The sequence below is a fragment of the Phyllopteryx taeniolatus genome, chromosome 5 (genome assembly GCF_024500385.1).
Source record: "Phyllopteryx taeniolatus isolate TA_2022b chromosome 5, UOR_Ptae_1.2, whole genome shotgun sequence".
Taxonomy (NCBI): Eukaryota; Metazoa; Chordata; class Actinopteri; order Syngnathiformes; family Syngnathidae; genus Phyllopteryx; species Phyllopteryx taeniolatus.
Window position 1 is genome coordinate 20,574,540 of NC_084506.1, and position 22,368 is coordinate 20,596,907.

General features: G+C 40.6%; 2 protein-coding genes across 11 annotated transcripts in view; both read right to left on the reverse strand.

Annotated features, from left to right (window-relative positions):
- LOC133478059 (transcriptional enhancer factor TEF-3-like) overlaps positions 1-12,456 on the reverse strand; it is a 51,957-nt gene extending 39,501 nt beyond the window's left edge. For 2 of the 8 annotated variants that reach the window (XM_061773601.1, XM_061773600.1), the window contains exon 1: positions 802-1,054. In XM_061773601.1, the coding sequence (XP_061629585.1) occupies positions 802-915 (114 nt within the window). In that variant the 5' untranslated portion in view covers positions 916-1,054. Of the gene's footprint in view, positions 1-801; positions 1,162-1,574; positions 3,931-12,234 lie in introns of those variants that run through there. The other 6 variants (XM_061773599.1, XM_061773598.1, XM_061773607.1 and 3 more) reach the window with 6 other exon arrangements.
- A 3,314-nt stretch (positions 12,457-15,770) lies between these two features.
- si:dkey-82f1.1 (DENN domain-containing protein 2A) overlaps positions 15,771-22,368 on the reverse strand; it is a 40,445-nt gene continuing 33,847 nt past the window's right edge. For all 3 annotated transcript variants that reach the window (XM_061773685.1, XM_061773686.1, XM_061773684.1), the window contains exons 15-20: positions 19,949-20,126; positions 19,196-19,237; positions 18,976-19,081; positions 17,987-18,292; positions 16,727-16,813; positions 15,771-16,427 (exon numbers count right to left, since the gene is read on the reverse strand). In XM_061773685.1, coding sequence (XP_061629669.1) covers positions 16,396-16,427; positions 16,727-16,813; positions 17,987-18,292; positions 18,976-19,081; positions 19,196-19,237; positions 19,949-20,126 — 751 coding nt within the window. In that variant the 3' untranslated portion in view covers positions 15,771-16,395. The remainder of the gene's footprint in view (positions 16,428-16,726; positions 16,814-17,986; positions 18,293-18,975; positions 19,082-19,195; positions 19,238-19,948; positions 20,127-22,368) is intronic.

A 22,368-nucleotide genomic window follows, 5' to 3' on the forward strand; every position in this document is an offset into this window, starting at 1 on the left:
CATTGTAAAAATTGCAATAAAGACTTTACCGACAACACCATTAAGTGATGTTCACTAGACTGGTCAAATAAGTGGGTACACATTGCAGCGAGTGCTTTCAGTTGCTGGTCTAAATGTCACAAGTTGACATTAACAAGAATCCGTGGGCTGGAATTACATTAATTTGCTACAGTTGGCTTTGCTGCCTTTCTTCTTAACAAGGCAGTTCATGTCGAAGAGAAGAAAATTGTCGGAATTCTAACTATTCAAGATGAAATTGGATTGGTAATTTTCTCAACCAAGGAAATTTCTATCAATACACATGTCTTACAACACATCATCATCCTATGCCTCAGTTTCATCTGGCCACCATTTTCCATACAGCTTATCATGTTCATGGTCACAGGGGAGCTGGAGCCCAATCCCAGTTGACTTGGGGCCAAATGGGAGCTACACCCCTGGTCTGGTCGCAGTTCAACACCAGCTGCATGAAAGTCAGCGATGTGAACCACTACACAACTACCCTGCCTTATAACTCATCAGTTTGTCATTTGTTCCAGAACATTTTCTAAATACAATCGCAATAGGCTTCAGATTCCGAGCCTCAGTTAACTAGCATGGATTTGGATTCTGATATTTTGCACAGGAAAAGACTGAGCATCTGCTGGTGAGGGTTTGGCCGACAATGTGTTGCGTTGAGGGACCGAGTGGAAGTGACAGCTGTGCAGGAAATAGAAGAAGGCGAAAGAGTGTGCGTGCACGTGTGTCAAATACTCCTCGTCATACATCGGAAAGTGAAACGGATAGAGGGGCGGGGCGTACCGTACATCTTGCCCTCATCAGAGAGGATGATCTTCCTGCGGCCACAGGGCGGGTAGATGGCCAGGGCCTCTTGGAAGCTCTGCTCGATGTCGGGGCTCCACACGCCCTCCGCATCGTTCTCCAAGGGCTTGTCTAGCACGTCCCCCAGCTCCTCGCTCCCAGCCCTGGGGGAGGGAGCCGGCACCCACTCCGTAGACGTGGTGGGAAGAAGGGAAGGGGACCACGGAGCAAGGGGTGGATGCTCGAGGGTTGGGAAGGTAGTCCGAGGCAGGTGAGGGTGGAAAAGAGAGGTCGGTTGGCTCGACGGTGCAGTCCTGCTTGTGTGGAATCCACCAGTGTGACGTTGTTGGCAGGGGAGCACTACAAAGGCAAGAAAAATGAGGCTTTACATGATCAGGATTTTTGGGGCCGATCACCGATCAGGAAGTTGAAAAAACGATAACCGATCACCGATCCAATCACAAGATTAAGCAATGTGTCATTTACATGACTGGTTCATTTATTCTATATACTTATGTACTGTATGACTTGTTCATTTATTGTATACATTGTGTGTACTGTATACTGAGTACTGTATCCATCTATCCAACCATTTTCTGTACTGCTTATCCTCACAAGGGTGGCGGGCGTGCTGGAGCCCATCCCAGCTCCAAATTATTCTCTAGCATATTAGACAACAGTTAAAACATCAAGGAGGGATTCAAGGATTGGCCACTGACATAAGTTTAGGTCAAATCAACATTACATGACAGAAATAATGGGTGATAACTTACTGTAATTCCATCCATCCATTTTCTGAGCCGCCTATCCTCACAAGGGTGGCGGGAGTGCTGGAGCCTATCCCAGCTATCATCGGGCAGGAGGCGGTGCACACCCTGAACTGGTTGCCAGCCAATAGCAAGGCACACTTAAACAAACAACCATTCACGCTCACATTCACACCAAGGGGCAATTTAGAGACTTCAATTAACCTACCATCCATGTTTTGGGATGTGGGAGGAAACCGGAGTGCACGCAGGCACGGGGAGAACATGCAAATTCCACACAGGCGGACTGAACCCCGGTCCTCAGAACTGTGAGGCAGACGATCTAACCAGTTGTCCACCGTGGCACCTACTTACTGTAATTAAATTACTTTATTGCAATTAAATTACTTCAATAAATACTGTTAATGACATGCTTACTCTAACTTTCTCACTATAAGGACGGGTGTTGTCCAAAGTTTGCGTCCGTTTGGCTTTTCCTTTTTTTTCCTTTTTTTTTTTCCACGCTGCGTTGCTTGCATGCGGCATGCTCCTCCTTGTGTATATTCTTCAGGTGCCCGATCAAATTTGTTGTGTTGAAGCATTTAGATGACGTTCCCCACGACGTACTTCAGACTGCAAATAACTTACGTGTTGTTTGTCTGAGACACCGCAAAATAGTCCCACAACGACGACGTGTTTTTTCACCGACAAGATTGAAAAAACTTTATTGGCCGTCAGACACGTGACAAGGCTAAAAATAAACTAGCTTTTGGATTCATATGCGACGGCGACGCGAAGTTACATTTCTTGTGCGGAGCCGATCGATGACGTTAGTGATCGGATCGGCGAATGACGACATGAAAGCCGATCTGCCGATCAGATCGGCGTCAAGTCTAAGAAAAATAACTCAATCAATGCAAATAGTGCCATGGAATAGAATAGAACTTTATTGTCATCATCATTTTTCATTAGCAATTATCAAAAAGGACACTTATTTACAGAACAAACAACTGTTCACATTTGGGAGAATGACCATATTATGATATGGTAGCTATGCAATTCTCTGCATTCAAACTTCAGACTTTTGTGGAGGAGGGTTTCGATTAGGGCTGCAACAATTAATCGAATAACTCAAATAATTCAATGACAAAAAAAAAAAAGTCAAAGCAAAATCTCTGCCTCGAAGCTTCGCAGGAGTCATTTTTCGACAGACAGACTAATGTTACTGCAGATCCCTACACCACTTTGTGTACAAATAAGTTAATAAGGAGGAAAAAGTGGTTACTTTTTCTCTCTCTCTCTCTATTAGCAGATAAACAGAACTGCTCAGACTGTTGTTCTTGGTCATGTCATGTTTTTCGGACAGCCACCTGTTGCGAGGCAGAGTTCAAAGCATCATCATCATAACTACCCCATAGACCAATAAAAGAAATAGTCCCATTGGCCTATTAGTTCAAATGGCAAATTATGGGGGCCGCAATGTTTTGGAAAGTCACTAAGAAAATGATCAGGCATCTAATCATACAAAATAACTGAATGACTGCTCTGTATTAAATATAAAACACATCAGGGCCTTAGATATTGCCATAAAAGTCATGACTACCCCACAGCTGCCCATAGCAACTTGTAAAAAAGCGAGTTTGATTCGGTTAGCGCAGGCGGGAAAACAAATAAAGTGGCGCCTGGTGTGAAGATGAGCTGGAAAGGGAGGGAGGGGGGCTAGAGGGACCCAAAGTCAATACACGAGGAGCCACATTAAAGAGGGATCACCATCCAGACACTCACACACACACACACACACACACACGCAGGACCATCGCAGGTTATTAAGGCCAGAGGGGACTTTTTAGTTCACCCATCTTCACTGCAGCTGTCTGCATTCTTAATTGTTAAGGTGGAATTTCTATAGGTGCAGAATGTAAGCGCCAATTAATGAGGTTAATTAAGTTTGACACTGACATCAGTGAGATACGCAGGCATGGGGCGGAATCACAGAGAAGTCCAGCGACAAATGGACATCCTGTTAGCTCTTGACACAATGTTGTTAAGGATGTGCGTGTAAAATGGAAACGGGCCAAAACGGAAGCTCTTTCTGGAGAAGGACCTCATGACTCAGTACAATCGGAGCTTTGTCCATTGCCTACGGACTCCCCAGCGTGTCCATTTAGCTCAAGAAAAGGACAGGGAGGGCGAGCAGCGACGTCACTCATAAGCCCAAACATGAGTGTGAGTTACGTGTGGAGGAAGGACGGTGGCTTCAAAGAAGATTATACTGGGGAAAGAGGAGAAGAAGTCAGGTATGTGCAAAGCAGAAGCTCCCAGAAAGCACTGTCACTCTTCTTCTGAGCTCCCTGATGTTCCAAAATATTTTCCTGTGGCTTCTTTTTTCCCACCCACACAGCTAAACATCTAAGCAAACTAAAATAAATTGATATTGATCCAACTGTGACACAGAGTGCCACAATCAGTTAGATGCTTGACTAAGGCAGGAAACCGCTTGACTTTGTAAGCCACATTCTGTGATGGCACCTTTCATAAAAAATAAAACAAAATAAAAAACTGTTGTTACCCTGGGGCACGCATTTTCCTATTGTTGCAAAGTCACGACCCATTTTCATAGAAGGTAAGAAAAATAAAGATTTTTTTTTTAAATAGCCTCTGAAAACATATGTACAGTATATTTTTAAATGCTGATTCAAATGAATTTGCTGTGCATATTGCTGGCCATGAAGTCTGCCAGCCATAGGCTGAGGTGCACTGTATTTGTTTACGGAGTAAACTAGTGGCTAGAGAATAAGGAAGTAACTATCCATCCATCCATTTTCTTTACCGCTTCTCCTCATTAGGGTCGCGGGCTGCTGGAGCCTATCCCAGCTATCTTCGGGCGGGAGGCGGGGTACACCCTGAACCAGTTGCCAGCCAATCGCAGGGCACATAGAAACAAACAACCATTCGCACTCACATTCACACCTACGGGCAATTTAGAGTCGCCAATGAACCTACCATGCATGTTTTTGGGATGTGGGAGGAAACTGGAGTACCCGGAGAAAAGCCACCCAGGCACGGGGAGAACATGCAAACTCCACACAGGCGGGGCCGGGATTTGAACCCCGGTCCCCAGAACTGTGAGGCAGATGTGCTAACCAGTCGACCACCTTGCCGGCAGGAAGTAACTAATTTAAGAATTTTTTTGTCACTTTCCTACTACGTTCCGTGTGGGAATTTAGTATGCCTTCGCACTGTACCGTAAAAATCAGGTTAGGAATATGTTATTTGTTTTTGTTTTTTTACTAGCTGTCTGCGACCCACCCAAAATGGGCCTGTGACTCACTTTTGGGTCCCACTGCAGAACACTTCAGCAGTTTTCATGCTGCATTCATGAAATCTGGAAAATTTTAAAACTCCGGACTGCCTCTAAGTCAGGGTAAATGGATCGACCCGCTGACTATTTCAGAGTCTATTACGCAACAAGGCTAAAACCCATTTATCTATTTATTTATTTGTCACACTGAATTTTCCTGGAAGGATTTGAGGTTGAACCAAGTGATATCCAAGATGGTGTCTTACAGTTAGCTCAATGTCTTTAAATAAGTATTGATTGGTTATGGGATGTATTCTAACTTAGTGTCAACAACTTTTGAACTAAATGCTTAAAAAATCTCCGCATCTGGGTTTACTTCATAATAAATTATTAGTGTGCTGCTTGGCGCTCGCAAAGTCAAAACTGTCCAGCAGGTTAATTCAGCAAAAGCTCTCCACTCACACACCCCAAGCGCGGTCCTACATTCACGCCCAGCGAGGCCCCTTTTGCCTGGATCCGCTCAACAGGATAATCTCCCCAGCTAGTGCTGTGGTAACACAACTGCTTACCCAGTCGAAACAAACAATCATAATGACCAAAAAAAAATCCTTCAAAAATATCCCACGTAGGATATAGATTATGAAAAACATCACTTGGATTTGTAGGTGAGAGACCATGACTGCAGCTAATTATATTTTTTATTTTGACTCAAACATTTTTGGGTTATAGGTAGAGGCACAATGGTTAATCCATTATTCGATTATCAAATTAATCGATAAAGATTTTTGATCATCGATTAATCCTTTAGAGACCATGCTTAACTTAAAATTGTCAAAATCCTCGGAATTTCAGCCTCGCAACAGTCAACATTAATAATTATATTTATTATGATAATAATAAAGCAGACTGGTGATCTTCATGTTTCATCAAAATAAGGCATTTTCAAATCTTTTACTTTGGAAAAGAATGATCAACATATTTGACGATTTTCTGACATATGTTACGGACCAGGTGGATGACTGGTTAGAGCGTCAGCCTCACAGTTCTGAGGACCGGGGTTCAATCCCTGGCCCCGCCTGTGTGGAGTTTGCATGTTCTCCCCGTGCCTGCGTGGGTTTTCTGCGGGCACTCCGGTTTCCTCCCACATCCCCAAAACATGCATGAATTGAAGTCTCTAAATTGCACCTAAGTGTGAATGTGAGTGCGAATGCTTGTTTGTTTATGTGTGCCCTGCGATTGGCTGGAAACCAGTTCAGGGTGTACCCCGCCTCCTGCCCGATGATAGCTGGGATAGGCTCCAGCACGGCCGTGACCCTAGTCGCGAGGAGAAGCGACGTTTGTACCTTTTCTGCACTGCCAATTTGAAATAATGTACAGTTTTTTTTAATAAAGGGATGGGACTTTTTTTTAAGTCCAAGTCATCGATTATTTGTAAAAAAAGAATTGACAGATTAATCGATTATTAAAATAATCGTTAGTTGCAGCCCGAGTTGTAGGCTTATTATTTGTCTCCACTAGTCACAACCTGCACTAATCAGCTGTGGAATGTAAATGCGAATAAGGCAACAGTATGGGATCAGGCTGGAATGATGGAAAGTTGCAGTGAGAAATGCCGAGAGCAGTGGGACGGTTTTGTTGCCTGTTTTGCTGAGCGCACATAAATATGGCAATTGTAAAGAAAAAAAAATCCTTGAAATGATGATATATAATGGTTTGAAAAGACAACACAATGTTGTTGTCTTTTATTATTGCTTTTTGCTTTCTCTTTTCTCCTTTTTCATTCCCAGGCTCCCCAACTAGGTTACAATTGATGTTACTGTGTTTCATTTTGTTTTATTTTCTCCATTGTTACTGTTTTTTGTCATTGGTCATTTCAGTCTCTCGCTTCTCTCTCCACATCCCCTCCTAAACCACGTACTGTTCCACTTCATTACAAAGAAATGAATACAATAATTTGCCTCATAAACAAAAGCCAACAGGATGAGAACACTAAACAAGTGATTCTCAAAGTGTGCTAGTCTCGTGGTACTCGTACTAGTCCTATATTTAGGTGCGGTGTTAATGTTCAAACTATGCATAATTTTACAGTGGCTTCAAAATAACTAATTAAATACAGTGGTGCCTTGAGATGAGCTGTCACTTTAGCCAACTTTGGCTTGAAATATCAGCAGAAATGTGTGATACGAGTGCGCTTCAGGCCAAGGCGCGCACACCAGAATGAGCAGCACTTAGCATTGAAGGCGAAAGTGTGACAAAAAAAAGTTTTTTTAAATTCATGAATTAATTTTATCCATCCATTTTCTTCACCGCTTATACTCACTAAGGTCGGGGCGTGCTGGAGCCTATCCCAGCTATCTTCGGGCATGAGGCGGGTTACACCCTGAACTGGTCGCCAGACAATCACAGTGAATTCATTTTAATTCATTTTAATTATGTCATAACTGTATGTGTTTATAAAGTATAATACTATTGAGTGCTATTATATTTTTATAAACACATTGCAAAAAATAAATTGTTGGGTTTTTGGGGAGGCTGGAGCAGATTAATGGCATTTCCATTCATTTCAAAGGGAAAGTTGATTTGAAATGCAAGTGTTTTGGGTTACAAGTGTGGTCAAGGAATATGTTAAAGTCTCAAGGCACCACTGTATATTTTTCTGGAATAAACCCTCTTCCTCATTTTTAATGAACACTTGACCCTACTGTATTTTAATATAGATCCTTAGGGTGGTACTTTGGAAGTATTGTTTGAGGTTGTAAAAAAAAAAAAAAAGTACAACCTCAAAAACTGCTCTCGACTCACCTGCTGCACAGCAAATCTGATCAGGTACAATAAGATGTACAGATCACTTGTACTGCATAAATAAGCTGGTAACAGGTTTAACGAAACAAAACAATTTCTTTAGCATTTTAGCCTCCCTAACACACACACACACGTACACAAACACCGCAGTGAAGGGGGTTACGAAGTCTTTGTTGTACAAGACTCATATGCGAGGCATTATTCTTCATTCTCATGCGAGCCGGGGAGGAATGATCGCTATGTGGGATGAGCGCAGTGGCGTCTCAGAGCGACTCCTTCTTTACACCCACACACCCATCGCACACAGACACTAACCAAGCAGAGTCGCTACATTGCGGTAAAAAAAAAAAAGAAAAAAAGAAAAATCACTGACAAAAAACTATTCTGCAAAAAGACAAACATTCACATCCCTCAGCGGCTTGACAGCTGTGTTCTTTACCGCTCTGTCACCCTCCGCCATTCCACCTGTTGCACCCGCTGCAACACACACTCCTGTCAGCCGCCCTGTGGGACGCCATCACACACACACACACTTGCGAGCTTGAACCCTGACTGACAACACGCACACTCGGCCTTTCAGCTCCAGCAGCTGTACCAACTGCGAAGTTCGGCATAACACCAGGTTGAAGACACAGGCGAGCATTGTGCATGCCCTCTGTCTCCATATTTATTCGATTATGAAGTCAAAAAACACAGAAAGTGGTACAAGCTACAGTTCAACCTTAATTTGGGGGGGAAAACACCCCTCAAATTCAGACAGAACTAAAAAGGAGGAAAAATGTGATACCATCATAGATCAGGAAATCTGATCTACTGTAAAATAGGAAAGGGACTCATTGCTTTGTCGACTAATTGATGACATCATTTAGATTTTTGTATTTGATGTGTTTTTTAATAATAAAAAAATGCACTCTACAGTATTGTACTTTATAAAAACATATATTAATAACATAATTAAATAGAATGTCAAGTATTAAACAGTTTGTGCATCAGGCCCATTGACACGGTGCTCCTTCTGGTGTGCACACCTTGTCTACCAAGGGGCAGTATTATATAGACATACATAATAAGCATACAGGAGTTTCACAACTAAGTGACTCAGTAAGCTGCAATAATAATCATAATTTTTCACAGACGATGAAGAATATATGCCTGTGACTATTTTTATATTAATTGTCCACATGTGTTGCTGCATCGTTTGTGTTCAAATATCCATTGCTTAAAGGGTTAAAACTACTGCAACATTGATGCTAGTTTTGTTAGCCCCTCAATGGCATTTTGCATTGTGTGTTAGCATTAGGCTGGAAGACTTTCGTAAGTCATAGTTTGGTTATATACAAGCAATTCTCTTTGTTTTATGTTTAAACTTCAATTGAGAATGGCAATAAACAGTTTGAAGCAAGCACATTTTTTGAAGAATCATTCACTTTTTGCTGCTTGTTGTGAGGTTTGCTGCCAACATTTTGTGCTCATAACTATTTATTTATTTTTTTTAATTGTAAATCAAAACCAAAAAATTGGCTGAACGACGGCTTATATCACAAAGAACTCGTAGGTTGGGTCACTTGTAAGTCAAGGTTCGAATATATTACCAAGTAGCTGAGTCCATAATGGCTAATGACTAGACTTAACACCGATCTGATCGGCCTGATTGGTATTGGATAATAATTAGCATTTTATGTTGATTGGCTGATCGGCTTTAATGTCATAATTCGCCGAATGTCATTGATCGGCGCCGCGAAAGACATTTACTCCGCGTCGCCATTGTGTACAGTATATTTGAATTCAAAAGCTAGTTTATTTTTAGCCTTGTCACATGTCTTTTGACGTATACTGTAAATATCTGACAACCAATAAAGTTATTTTTTTTAAAACATGTCGGCGATGTGGGACAGACAACACGTCTGAGACAGACAACATGTAATGCATGGATCAGGCTACAAGACAAATTTGGTCTTTCACGATTGCACTATGTCAGACTACTGCAATAAAATCTTGTATTCCGATACCACCGCATCCCGTCTTTTGACGATCACTGGGCTTTATCTTGTCAACTCAAACGTGACCGGATACACTCGTTACCATGGCAACAACATTGTGACGCGTGTATTATAAGAACAAAATGGGGAAACACGTGCTGGTAGTCACCGGTGCTCGGGAGATTACGTTCATTTAAGGCTTGCTTGAGGTATGTTCACGTACTTTTAATATGATACCGCTCGCAAGCAGGCAACAAAACGTTATGCAGCCTAGTGCGTACGGTTGTGCGTAAACATCATGGCGTGATGTCGAATCATGCGCTAGAGTTTCGGTGCGTGTGAAGTAATTTAATTACAATAAAGTCATTAAACTACAGTAAGTTAGCTCCCATTATTTCTGTTATGATGGAATGTTGGTTTTACCTGACTGATTAGAATACATGACCTGACTACAGCAGTGATTTCCAACCGTTATGGAGCGAAGGCACATATTTTACAATTGGAAAATCTCTCGGCACACCAACAAATAAATATGTCACAAAAAGTAGATACACAGTAATTACTGTATGTACTTCTTGCCATCTAATAGAAGAGCATTTATTTGTTCTGTCGGTCACTATGCCTCACTGTCATAAATAGAGGAACAAAGATACATTATTTCTTGTAAATGAATAATTTTTTGAGCAGTTAAGTAAAATTTGATCATTTCCCACGGCACCCATGAAGATTGCTCATGGCAGACAAATGTGCCACGGCACACTGGTTGGGAATCACTGGACTAGAGAATGAATACTTTAAGATACTCAGTGTACAGTACACAAGTATATACAGTAAATTAAAAAGTCATTTAAATAGACACATTGCTCCATCTTGTGATCGGATCGGTGATCGCTTATCGTTTTTTTTATACTCGCTGATCGGCGATCAGCCCCAAAAATCCTGATCGTGTAAAGCCTACTAATGACTAGCATGGAAATGCTTTGCTTTGATCCATTGTTTGTTTATGTGTGCCCTGCGATTGGCTGGCAACCAGTTCAAGGTGTACCCCGCCTCCTGCCTGATGATAGCTGGGATAGGCTCCAGCACGCCCGCGACCCTAGTGAGGAGAAGCGGCTCAGAAAATGGATGGATGGATGGAACTTTGTATTTCTTTTAAAAAACCTAGCCATTCATTTTCTGTAATGCTTGTTCTCATCTAGCCCTGCTTATTTTGAGAGAAAGAGAGACAGGGTACACCCTGGACTGGTCACATCAGTCGATCGCAGGCCACATATAGACAAACAATCATTCAGGGTAATGAAAACCAGTTATAAAATATGATACATAGGTGTAAATAAATATAGCAAACAGTATTGGACATTTAAGCGCAGCTTGGTTTATGAAAGTAGCACATTCCACATCCATAAAAATATATAAATTAAAAACAATTTGAACAGTTCAACAGTAAAGTAACTAAGAATTTTTTTTTACCAGCTGAAATGAGCTCTGAGTATTTAGCATGCTGGAGTCTGGATAGTATTAATATAGTCTTATCACAGCCACAGTTGATTCCAAACCTAAACCTCAAAAACTGTGTGGCAGTCTGGCAGATGTCTGACCACTCACCCACTGTTTATATTCAAAGACGGACTACACCCCGGACATGTCGCCAGTCAATCACAGGGCACATATAGAAACAGACATCCAATCATGCTCACATTCACACTGTCACGGAACTGCTTGCACCCAAGTCAAGCAAATGTACCGCCACTACACCATTAGTGACTTGCTTTTGTAATAAATATGTTTAATCCTAAAAATACTTAAAGGACACCCTGTATTTATATTTACACCCTTGCATCATATTTTGTACCTGCTTGTATGTTGTTGTTGCTACGTTTTTTTAAAATACACAACAAGTTTGTTTGACCTTGAAAATTATGGGTATTTAGTGTGGCCTTAATGTGTATATTCAAAATGACTTGATTATATAATTATGAATTTAAAATAATAATTTCGTTTTATTTCAGCTTTTTTTAGATAACATTTTGAACGCCCCAAACTTTATTTGGCACACAACCACATCAGTAGTATACAAAATGTCGAGGTGCCAAAAGTAAGTAGTGAAGTAAAAACTAAGTACTTGTAACGGACTAAATGTACTTTGTGACGTTTGGGGCTGGAATTGAGCAAATGAAATGAGTACCTGAACCTCCCGAGAAGTGACTTTTGATTTAAAAAAATGAACGACATCTACTTTCTCCTGTTTTTGTACTTCATCCGCCATTAATGGATGAACGCGGCAGCCGCAGGTGTTTTAATTAACTACGTCACGCCAGGGCCGACCCTATTAGCTTCCCTCAAGAGCACAAGAGCAATGACGTGACTCCATTAGAAAGTCGTCCAAAAAGTTCCCCGCTGAATCACTGCGAGCGACTACAACGGGGACTGGAAAATGTGCGAAATGTCATCTTAAAATGCGGAATACTCGAGGAATGTCGTCGCCGACAGTGAAAGTGAATCACGCCGAGCGGCAAACTGAGTTGAAATCGTGGCTCCTAGTTACATTTGAGAAAGTTTACCCAGGTCGAGGTAATTGTGAGGAAAAACACTATGGAGATCTTACCTGGTGGCAGGTGGAGCAACAGTTGGCCAACTTTTTTCTTCCCCCCTTCTCTTCTTCTTCGTTTCTTTTTTGTTTTCTTGTACTGTTGTGCGGCCGAGGCTCCTTCCCGGTGCCGTTCGTTTGATGCGAGAGGAGGGCAGGAATTTGTGGAATTAGCCGTGGTATGACATGAAGCCCGGAAAAAAAAGCCGCAGAAAAGACCGTGGGAGGGGAGGCACGTCTGACCCGTCACGCGTCATCACGGAGGGGAGGGGGGAGGAAGAGGCGAGGTTGGGGGAAGTCTCATTGTGTCAATGTTGAGAGTCAACCGTTCACACTGAGCTGACCAAAAATGTGTTTCATGTTATTACGCTGTAATTGTTAAATTGAAGTTAGAATGCTCGAATGTCAGCTTTCACACACTAAGTGCTGAGTGTGAATGATTGACTCCCAGCATTGACGCATAATAAATGCTGAAAGTCAAGCATTCACACACATAAGATCAGTGATTTAAATATTTGTATTTTTAATGTTGAGTCAGTCCTTCACACTGACTGTTTTAAATACGTTATTGTTAATACATTACCATTTATCGTGTTAATGCTGAGTCAGCTGAGAGTCAATCATTCACACTAATACTTTGTTGTTGTTATTAATGTGTGAATAATGGCATTCCAGAACTTAAATTAAATGCACACTATGTCAAAAAGTGTTTTTTCTTGCTGTTGTTTTATTATTCTCAGTCAAATCATTAACATTGGCGAATGATACTGTGTCAACTAAATGTTTCATATTGTTGTTAATGCTCAGTCAGTCAAACACACACACACAAAATTCTATTGATTGTTATGTGAATGATGAGTCAAGCATTTACACAAATACGATTTATGGTCAGTACTGTATATCCATGAGACAATGAGTAAAAATAATGTTTAATATGATTGTGTTCATGCTGAGAGTCAATGATTGTCGGTACCCCCCTACCCACCCTTGAGGACTTGCACGCTGCCAGAACTAAGACAAGGGCGTGCAAAATCCTCTCGGACCCTCCCCACCCTGGTCACCAGCTCTTCCAGCTCCTTCCCTCAGGTAGGCGCTACCGATCAATGCAAACTAGAACTAGTAGACATTCCAACAGCTTCTTCCCTCTTGCAATCAACTTCTTGAACAGCTAACTTACAATTCCATTACAACAAGCTGGCAATTTTTTGACTTGAGTTCGTTGTCACATTTCTGTATTATGTATTACTCGTGCACTCACTGTAGTTGTCTCGCCGTGCTGCACTATTTGCATATAGTGGCCACTCATGCCAGAGTAGCATCTGCTCCATTTGCACACTGATTGAGGAGTATCTGTAACATTTGCACAACCATTGTCCCAGATTATCGCAGTACTCGTCACTTTAAACCGCATACACTCCTTGAAGTCTCAGTGCCCTTTGCACAATGGTCATTGCACCGGACTATTGCGATATTAGCCATTCGAACTGAGGACTCTGCATCTTTTTGCACAATTGTTGTTTTTTGTCAATGTCTTTATGTCTCCAAAGTGTTCTGTAAATTGACTGTCTGTTGTACTAGAGCGGCTCCAACTACCGGAGACAAATTCCTTGTGTGTTTTGGACATACTTGGCAAATAAAGATGATTCTGATTCTGATTCTGATTCTGATTCACACGAATGATACTATTGTGTGAATGGTGAGATGAGAAAAGAATGCTGTGTCTATATTGCTTCTGTGTGAATGCTGAAACATACACTGATACTGTGTATTATGAGAGTCAGTCATTCGCACTAATGATACTATTTTATTATTGTGTGAATGAAGAAACCCAAGATTTGTCCGTAATATTTATTCTTGTGTGAATGCTGAAAGTCAAACATTAAAATTAATTACACGTTGGGTCAAAAGGTTTTATTTTTCCTGTGGCGTGAATGCTTAGAAACAAGCATGAACGTTGGCACTGTCACAAATATATTCATTCTGATAATGCTTAGTCAGTCATTCACACTAATGATGCGGTTTGCAAAGGACGACATTCACGCATGAAAACAAAGTGTCAAAATTGTTTATTCTATTGTGTGAAAGCTGAGCGTCAACTATTCACCCTTATTTATATTAGGTTTTATTGTGTGTGTGAATTATGACATTATTTTTATTCCCATATGAATTCTGAGAGTCAAGCATCAACACCAATGATACAGTGTGTCAAAGTTTTGGTTATTTTTTTCCTATAGGGCAAATGCTTAGACTCAAGTATGCGCACTAAATATATTGTGCATCAAAATGTGTTTAACGTGGAAATTCTTTATCCTGTGTGTGAAAAACATATCTTCTGTTATTTGAATGCAGAGAGTAAGCATTTTGACAAATATTAATGTTCAAATGCTAATGTTAATGCTGTGAGTTAAGATATCCATCCATCCATTTTCTGAGCCGCTTATCCTCACAAGGGTCGCGGGAGCACTGGAGCCTATCACAGCTGTCATCGGGCAGGAGGCGAGGTACACCCTGAACTGGTCGCCAGCCAATCGCAGGGCACACATAAACAAACAATGGATCAAAGCAAAGCAAACAGAGAAGAATGTGCGTTTCTCTTACTGGAGCCTATCCCAGCTATCATCGGGCAGGAGGCGGGGTACACCCTGAACTGGTCGCCAGCCAATAATCGCAAGGCACACATAAACAAACAACCATTCGCACTCACATTCACTCCTAAGGGCAATTTAGAGATTTCAATTAACCTACCATGCATGTTTTTGGGATGTGGGGGGAAACCCGGAGTGCCCGGAGAAACAGATTTTTCCTACCAAGGACAAATTTCCTGTCCACGGAGAACTATTGTTAAGTCTGCAATTGTAGGTATGAAGCACTGGGACCCCCCAGTGGTAATTCTAGGAATTACTGCCCTCGACTCCAGAAGTGTACATAAAAAAAAATAAATAAATAAACTGAGGTTCATTGATATCAGGATGTCCTTCAAGATTTAAATGATGTTACATAATGTATGCAGATGTACAATCCTTCGTGTAGATCAGTATGGAAACCACATCATGGGCTAAATCAAGGATATGTTATCAGTGTTTGAAAGCTAAGGCAAACACTTACGACGAGTCAATGAATATTGCCTTCAAAGGTTTGGGAACTCCCTCTACAAGTTGTACAATAGAGTGCTTCGTCAAACTGGTTTTGACCTTTTAAAGGCTGCAATAAAATAAACAAATAAACACTGTTTTAAATCTGCTTTCTAAACCACTGAGTGGTTTACAAGTGGAAATAAAAAGTCTACACACCCCTGATCTAATGCCAGGTTTTTGTGATATAAAAAGATGAGACCAAGATAGCTCATCATTCACCTGCCACCATTTAAAGTGCCTCTGATTTAACCCCAAATAAAGTTCAGATGTTCTAGTAGGCCTTTCCTGATATTTTTGTAGTCACATCTTATTACAGCACAAGGCATGGTCATGGAGAGCTTCCATAGCAACAGTATCAGTCAGAAGAAGGGTACAAAATTATTCCTAAAACGTTACAGTCCAAATAAAAGTGCCATCAAATCAAATTTACAACTTTATTTATAACGTTCCATTCTCAAAGGTTAAGGCAAACCTATAGATACTGATTGACCTACCACACACACCCATGCGCACGTGTCAAATTCACACTCCCCCCATCATACATTTTGACACTCGAGAATTCACATTCATTTTCTGCTCGTCTTCACATTTTCCTCCTCTACCTTTCATTTGGTGCTCATGCCGACTCTGATGATAAACATACAAAAACAGTTAATTTACTTGTAAGAGTGGTACGTACACCCAACAAAAAAAAGTCTAGATCTTGTTAAATAAAGCCTATGAACAAACTACAGGAGATTTCTTTACACACACACAAAAAGGGAGATTACGTTGATACAAAAAAAGAATATAAATTAAAGCCTCCTGTTGAAGAAGAATTTGTACTAGTGTCAAAACTTCTACAGGAAATAGTTGGAATGGATGAGTGGTCCAGAAGGTTCCTGAAGTATTTACACTGTGCTTTGCTTTACACTGAAAGCTTATCCAGGATAGGAATTCACACACAACTTGGAATGAGTTTATTCAACTTTAAGGGTCCTCCATTCATTTGAAAGCTACCCAGATTATTTCCCCCCACCTTCTTTCGTCATCATGTTTGCAAGCATCACTTCTTGGAGAGGAATTTCATCTTGTTTCCTTCAAAAACAATAATGAGAAAGACAATATGAGAACAAAGTTCAACATGAAAACAGGGGTTCGCAAACTTTGGGTCCAGGGGACAAATTTTTCCAAGGACTGCTTCATAATCATAACAGCAATCAAACATTCTGTAACTACCCAGTGTAACCCTAAATACCATATTAATTAAAGTTTCCTATTTAGAAAAAAAGCCATAATGTCACGATAATTCATATTTTTACACATAGAAAACAACATTTTTACAAAAACAAAGATATATTTTCTAAAAGGGTCTGCCACGAGTCAAAAAGTCTCACCTAAGCCTTTTAAGAACTTGTTGACTCCTCGCTGCTCGCTCCCAGGAAGTGAGTGAAGATACTCCTGTGCTCGTACCTCAAACAGACCTGAAGTAGGAAGGACACAATTCATCAGGAAAATGACTTCTACAATTACCTGAGGCTCAGAGCTAAGCATCTACAGATTCACCAGTTAACTGTAATACAAAAAAAGTCAGATTCTTGTCTACAGATATGCGCATAAACATTGCGGAGATGCAGCAGTATTGACGCGCTTACTTTTTCAGCCTTGGGAACCTCACTCCATTCCACCAGTCTGTTGTCAGTGTTATTAGGTATGAGTTTTTTTTTTTTTTTTACATTAAGGTTTGATTATTCCATGAATCTTATTCCAAGATGAGATTGGATTGCACCACCACCCGAGGCTCAGAGCTACTGTACACCTTTTCACAGTCACACACAAAAGTTAACAGGAACACAATAAGGTAAACTTATCCTTGTTGACAAATATGAGCATACCAAACATTCAGCGATGCAGAAGTATTGATGTGCTAACTTTGCCAGCCAAGGGAACCTCATTCCTTCCCACCATCCTGTGCTGGGATTAGGATTTTTACTAAATGTTTTGATGTAAATTTTACAGGGAAAAATTCCATGAAGTTTATTTCAAGAATAGATTCGATTCTACCACCACCTGAGGCTCAAATCTAATTCTTCCCACATTCACATGCACAAGCTCACTAACATAATAAAGTACGCCCATGCTTCTTGACAAATACCAAATACAAAAATTGCATTGATGGAGTAGTACTGACGTGCTAATTTAGCCAACCTATGGAACCTCATTTCATTCCATCAGTCTGTGTGTTTTAGTACAGAGATTCCTATGGACAAATATGTGCATGCCAAAACTGAGATGATGGAGAAGTACTGAAACGCTAATTTCGCCAGCCAAGGAAACCTAACTCCATTCTCTCACTCTGTTGTCAGTATTATGTATGTATTTTTATAGTACTTTTTATACATATCAATTTTATAGGGGCGAAATCCGTGAAGGTTATTCTAAGAGGAGATTAAATTAAATTTTACCACCAACTGCACAAGATAACTGTCAAAAGCCAAATCCAGTCTGCTGTTTCTTGAAGAGAAATATACAGTACAGTGTGTATAAAAAAATACAGGGATTCAGAAGTATGGCTACGCTAACTTTGCCAATCTTTGGAACCTTATTCCATCCCACGAGTCAGTGCTGGTAGCAGGTATTCATTTATTTTATAGTACCTCTGAGACCCTGTCTGCGAAGCTCCCTCTCCTGGATGAAGCCTGTAAACATCTGGGTCTCCATGAACACCTCCAGGAACCTCCTCAAACTCTTGGAGGTGACCGCCTTACGAAAGGCCTCCCGCTGAAAGGATGAGGAGCAGGAGGAGGAGGAGGACAAGGAGAAGGAAGAGGGCGACGTGGGAGACGAGAGGGATGACTCGTCCTCCCGCTCCGACCCGCCCATGAAGAGCGAGTAATGGCCGACCATTTCCACAAAGAAGCGAACAAAGGCCTCCGACACCACCGTACTGAGCGAGCTGGAGTCTGGGAGGAGACAGAGGAAAAGATAGAAGCTGTAAAGTGCAATGTGTAACATCCAGAAGTCCAGAAGGGCTAACTTTGTCAGCGTAGGGAACCTCATTCCACCAGTCTGTGTTGGTATTAGGTATGACTATTTTATGCAAATGTTTTTTTATCAATTTCAGGAGGCAAAATCCCACTGAAGTCTCTTATAAAAAGAGATCAAATAGTACTTCTGCCACTTGAGGCTCAGAGCTAAACCTCTTTACATTGACATGCAGAAGCAAACTATAACACGATAAAGTAAGTCCAGCCTACTGACGATTCCTTTTTGATCGTGGAAAAAGTACAGAGAAGCACAAGTATCAAAGCGCTAACTTTGCCAGCCTTGGGACCCTGATTCCACCAGTCTCTGTTGGTATTGGTTATGATTTTTTTTATACAGTATTTTACGTATATCAATTTAAGAGGGCAGAATTCCATTAAGTGTTTTCCAAAAAGAGAATGAATGACACCAGCGCCTGAGGCTCTACCTCGTCACATGCACAAGCGAAGTGTAACACAAGTGAATAAGTCCAGCCCACGATTCTTTTTAAGAAACATGAGCGTAGCAAAAGTACAGGAACGCACAAGTATTGAAGCGTTAACTTTTCCATCTTAGGGAACTTCATTCCACTCCACCAGTAAGGATAAATGTGTATGGTCACCATTGAGCAGGTCTCCTTTGTCAGAGGCCAGTTCCCTCCTCTTCTCCAGTACATGTTCAAGCGCTGCCTGCAGCTTGTGGGGGAGAATGGAGTCCTCGTCGTCCATCTGTTGGAGGGGGAAAAAAGTCCACACTAAATATAATAAATTGAAACACAACATCTGTTCCAGTCAATTCTGGACACATTTAGGCTGTTCTCCATATGTCTTTATGTTCTCTACCTGCCGTAGGAAGCGGCTGTTGCCGAGGTCGACCACCAGGACCTGCAGGAGATATAAGACAGCGGTTCTCAAACCATCCATCCATCCATCCATTTTCTGAGCCGGTTCTCCTCACTAGGGTCGCGGGCGTGCTGGAGCCTATCCCAGCTATCATCGGGCAGGAGGTGGGGTACACCCTGAACTGGTTGCCAGCCAATCGCAGGTTCTCAAACCAAGTATGGCCTAAAATAAAATTTAGCTCTCCAGGTACCACAGTCATGACTACCATTAAAAGTGTTCATCCAAAACAAGGCAGAGGTTTTATTCCTAAAAAATATATTCATTTTTGTAAGCCACTCCAAAATTATGTACAGTTTTAATATTAACAATTATGATTCAATTAAAATAGTAAGACAAATGAAGGTGGAAGAGTAAACTTACTTGCTGTGATTCATTAATCTTACTTGAAATCTAAGTAAACTTAGGAATCTGTTGACCCAACTTTAAATTGTTTTCCACTTTACCTTTAATTCGGGTTGGGAGTTTACTTAAAAAAAAAGAAAAAAAAAGTAAGGCAATCATTTTCCTAACATTTTTTAAAGTACACTGAACAACTTAAATAAAAATTATACCTAAACAAATGGTTGAAAACAAACAGTTCTAATAGAATAAATGCAAATGTTAAATACAAAAGTTAAATACAACTGAACTGAACTTAATGATGATCATGGATGTGGCAAAACTCTTAAGTACCTCCTTGTGGTTTGGTCTTACCTCCTCTATAGGCAGCTCTTTGAGTCGAGGCAGCGAGCTGGAGAGCAGTCCGACAATGAAGGGGGTCGGGGTACACACGATATCCAACATGGAAGGTGGCAGCACGGGAATGTACGTGTGCTGCCAGGTGAACGGATAGAGGAGCGCCACCACGGCATGGCAACACTGCGACAAGGTGCTGCCAAGACACAACAAGGAACCACTAGTTATACACATACATGATAGTAAACATGATATTTACATGATATCATCTGGAATATCATATATCGTATTAATTTATGGTGGGTTTTCCATAGTTGTAAGCACCTTTTTTGTTGATTCCAAACATTTATTTTGTCTTTTTTTTGGCTCACCCGAGGCGCTAATGCGGATAAGTGCAATAGAAAAATGGATGGGGGGAATTGATGTGGTTGGTGACGGTTGTGGCAAAATAGTGCAATTTAACATTTCTAACACTAGATGGCAGTAGACTACTCTGGCTGAATGCATGTGTTCGATCAAGCCAAAAGTGTGTGGAAATGATGAATGAATATACACTGCTAGCGTGAGTGGAACTTTGCGCTCGGAAAAAAGAATGCACAGCAGCACACAGCTCGCTTAATCTGTTCACATTTAATTCATTTAAAAAGAAAAAACAAGATTGATGAGACCAAGTTTCCTCTCGCCCGTTGATGAAAATATGCAGCGACCACAATATATTCTGTGATTTAAATCGGAATCTAAGGAGAATAGAGTCATATTTTTCAGCGAATAAGTGTTATTCTTTGCAACAACAAAAAATGGGAACGTTACGAGAGCAATACATTTTCATTTATGAGATTAAAAAGAAATTATATATGAACAAGTGAACGATCAAAACATCATTTTAGTATTACATTTAGAAAACTCGTAAAATAGGTTTATTCTTCCTCCCAAAAAATTATTGTAATATAATTTTTTTCCTTTTTAAATTTTTTTCTATTATAGTATTTATTTTCAGAAGATTCCATATTTTTTTCTCGAAAACGTTCTCATAAGATTATGATTGTCCTCTCAGATAAATTTATTTAAAGTTTATCCTTGTAAGACTGTCTTTGTTTTTCAACAAAAAAAACAGCAACTTTATTATGATAATTGTATTTTTCTCAAAAACCTTTCTCTATTTCTGTTTTCTACTATCCTCAGAAGATTGTGACATTTTTCTCAGTAAAATAGATTGAATAAAGATTACGACTTAACTCGAGAAACAAAAAAGTGCAATAATTTTTTCTTTCTGGAAAATTACAAATACAAAAATATACAATTTAATCCTCACACTAAATTTCTTTCTAAAAAAACTACTTGATGTCAGATTAGGATTTTATTTCACTCAGAAAAATATGCCGTTATTCTTATAAAATTGTCTTTTTGTTACAAAAAATAAAAATGCTCTTACTCTTATAAGAATAACAACTTGAACTGAAAAAAATTATATCTTTCTATTGAATTGTTTATCTTCTTTTCCGTAAACAATGACTAAACACTTCTAAAAACCATATGCCTTGTTCTGAACATCCATCCATCGATTTTCTTTACCGCTTATCCTCACTAGGGTCGAGGGCTGCTGGAGCCTATCCCAGCTATCTTCGGGCAGGAGGCGGGGTACACCCTGAACCGGTCACCAGCCAATCACAGGGCACATAGAAACAAACAACCATTCGCAATCACATTCACACCTACGGGCAATTTAGAGTCTTCAATCAACCTACCACGCATGTTTTTGGGATGTGAGAGAAAACCCACCCAGGCACGGGAAGAACATGCAAACTCCACACAGGCGGGGCCGGGATTTGAACCCCGGTCCCCAGAACTGTGAGGCAGAAATGCTAACCAGTCTTCCGCTGTGCCGGCTTTTCCTGAACAAATAAATAAATAAATAAATAAAAATACATCTTCATATAATATCTTTTTTTAAATTCCTTTGTGGCCCTAACAATTCTTTGAAGAACAGTGATGATACAATTTATTGATATGCGTTTATATGAGCTGAAGCACGGGGCACATGTTGTTTTTATTAAATCCTGATTAAATGGCTGCTGCCACTGAAGCTGGACCAGGTGCGGCACAGCTTGGGGCCACTGTGCTAATATAATAGTTACACACTGCAGACTTTTAAAAGCTTTAGCGAATTGTGTGGGCGCAGGACTCTCTTTACTCTGGCATCCATGACAGTTTTTCAAAGAAGATGCCATTATTCCCCATGCAACCGTATAACACAGCGGCATTCTTTCCTCTCACACTTGTTAGTTTCGTGAGGATTTATTTGTCCACTTTGAAGAGTCTGACGCGCCGTTCTTCAGTTAAACAGATTAGCTAAAACAGGGCAGGGATTTCAAACTTTTTGGGTCGAGATGCTCCTATCTTTTGTATTGTAGAGAAGTTACTAAACATGTACTGTAATT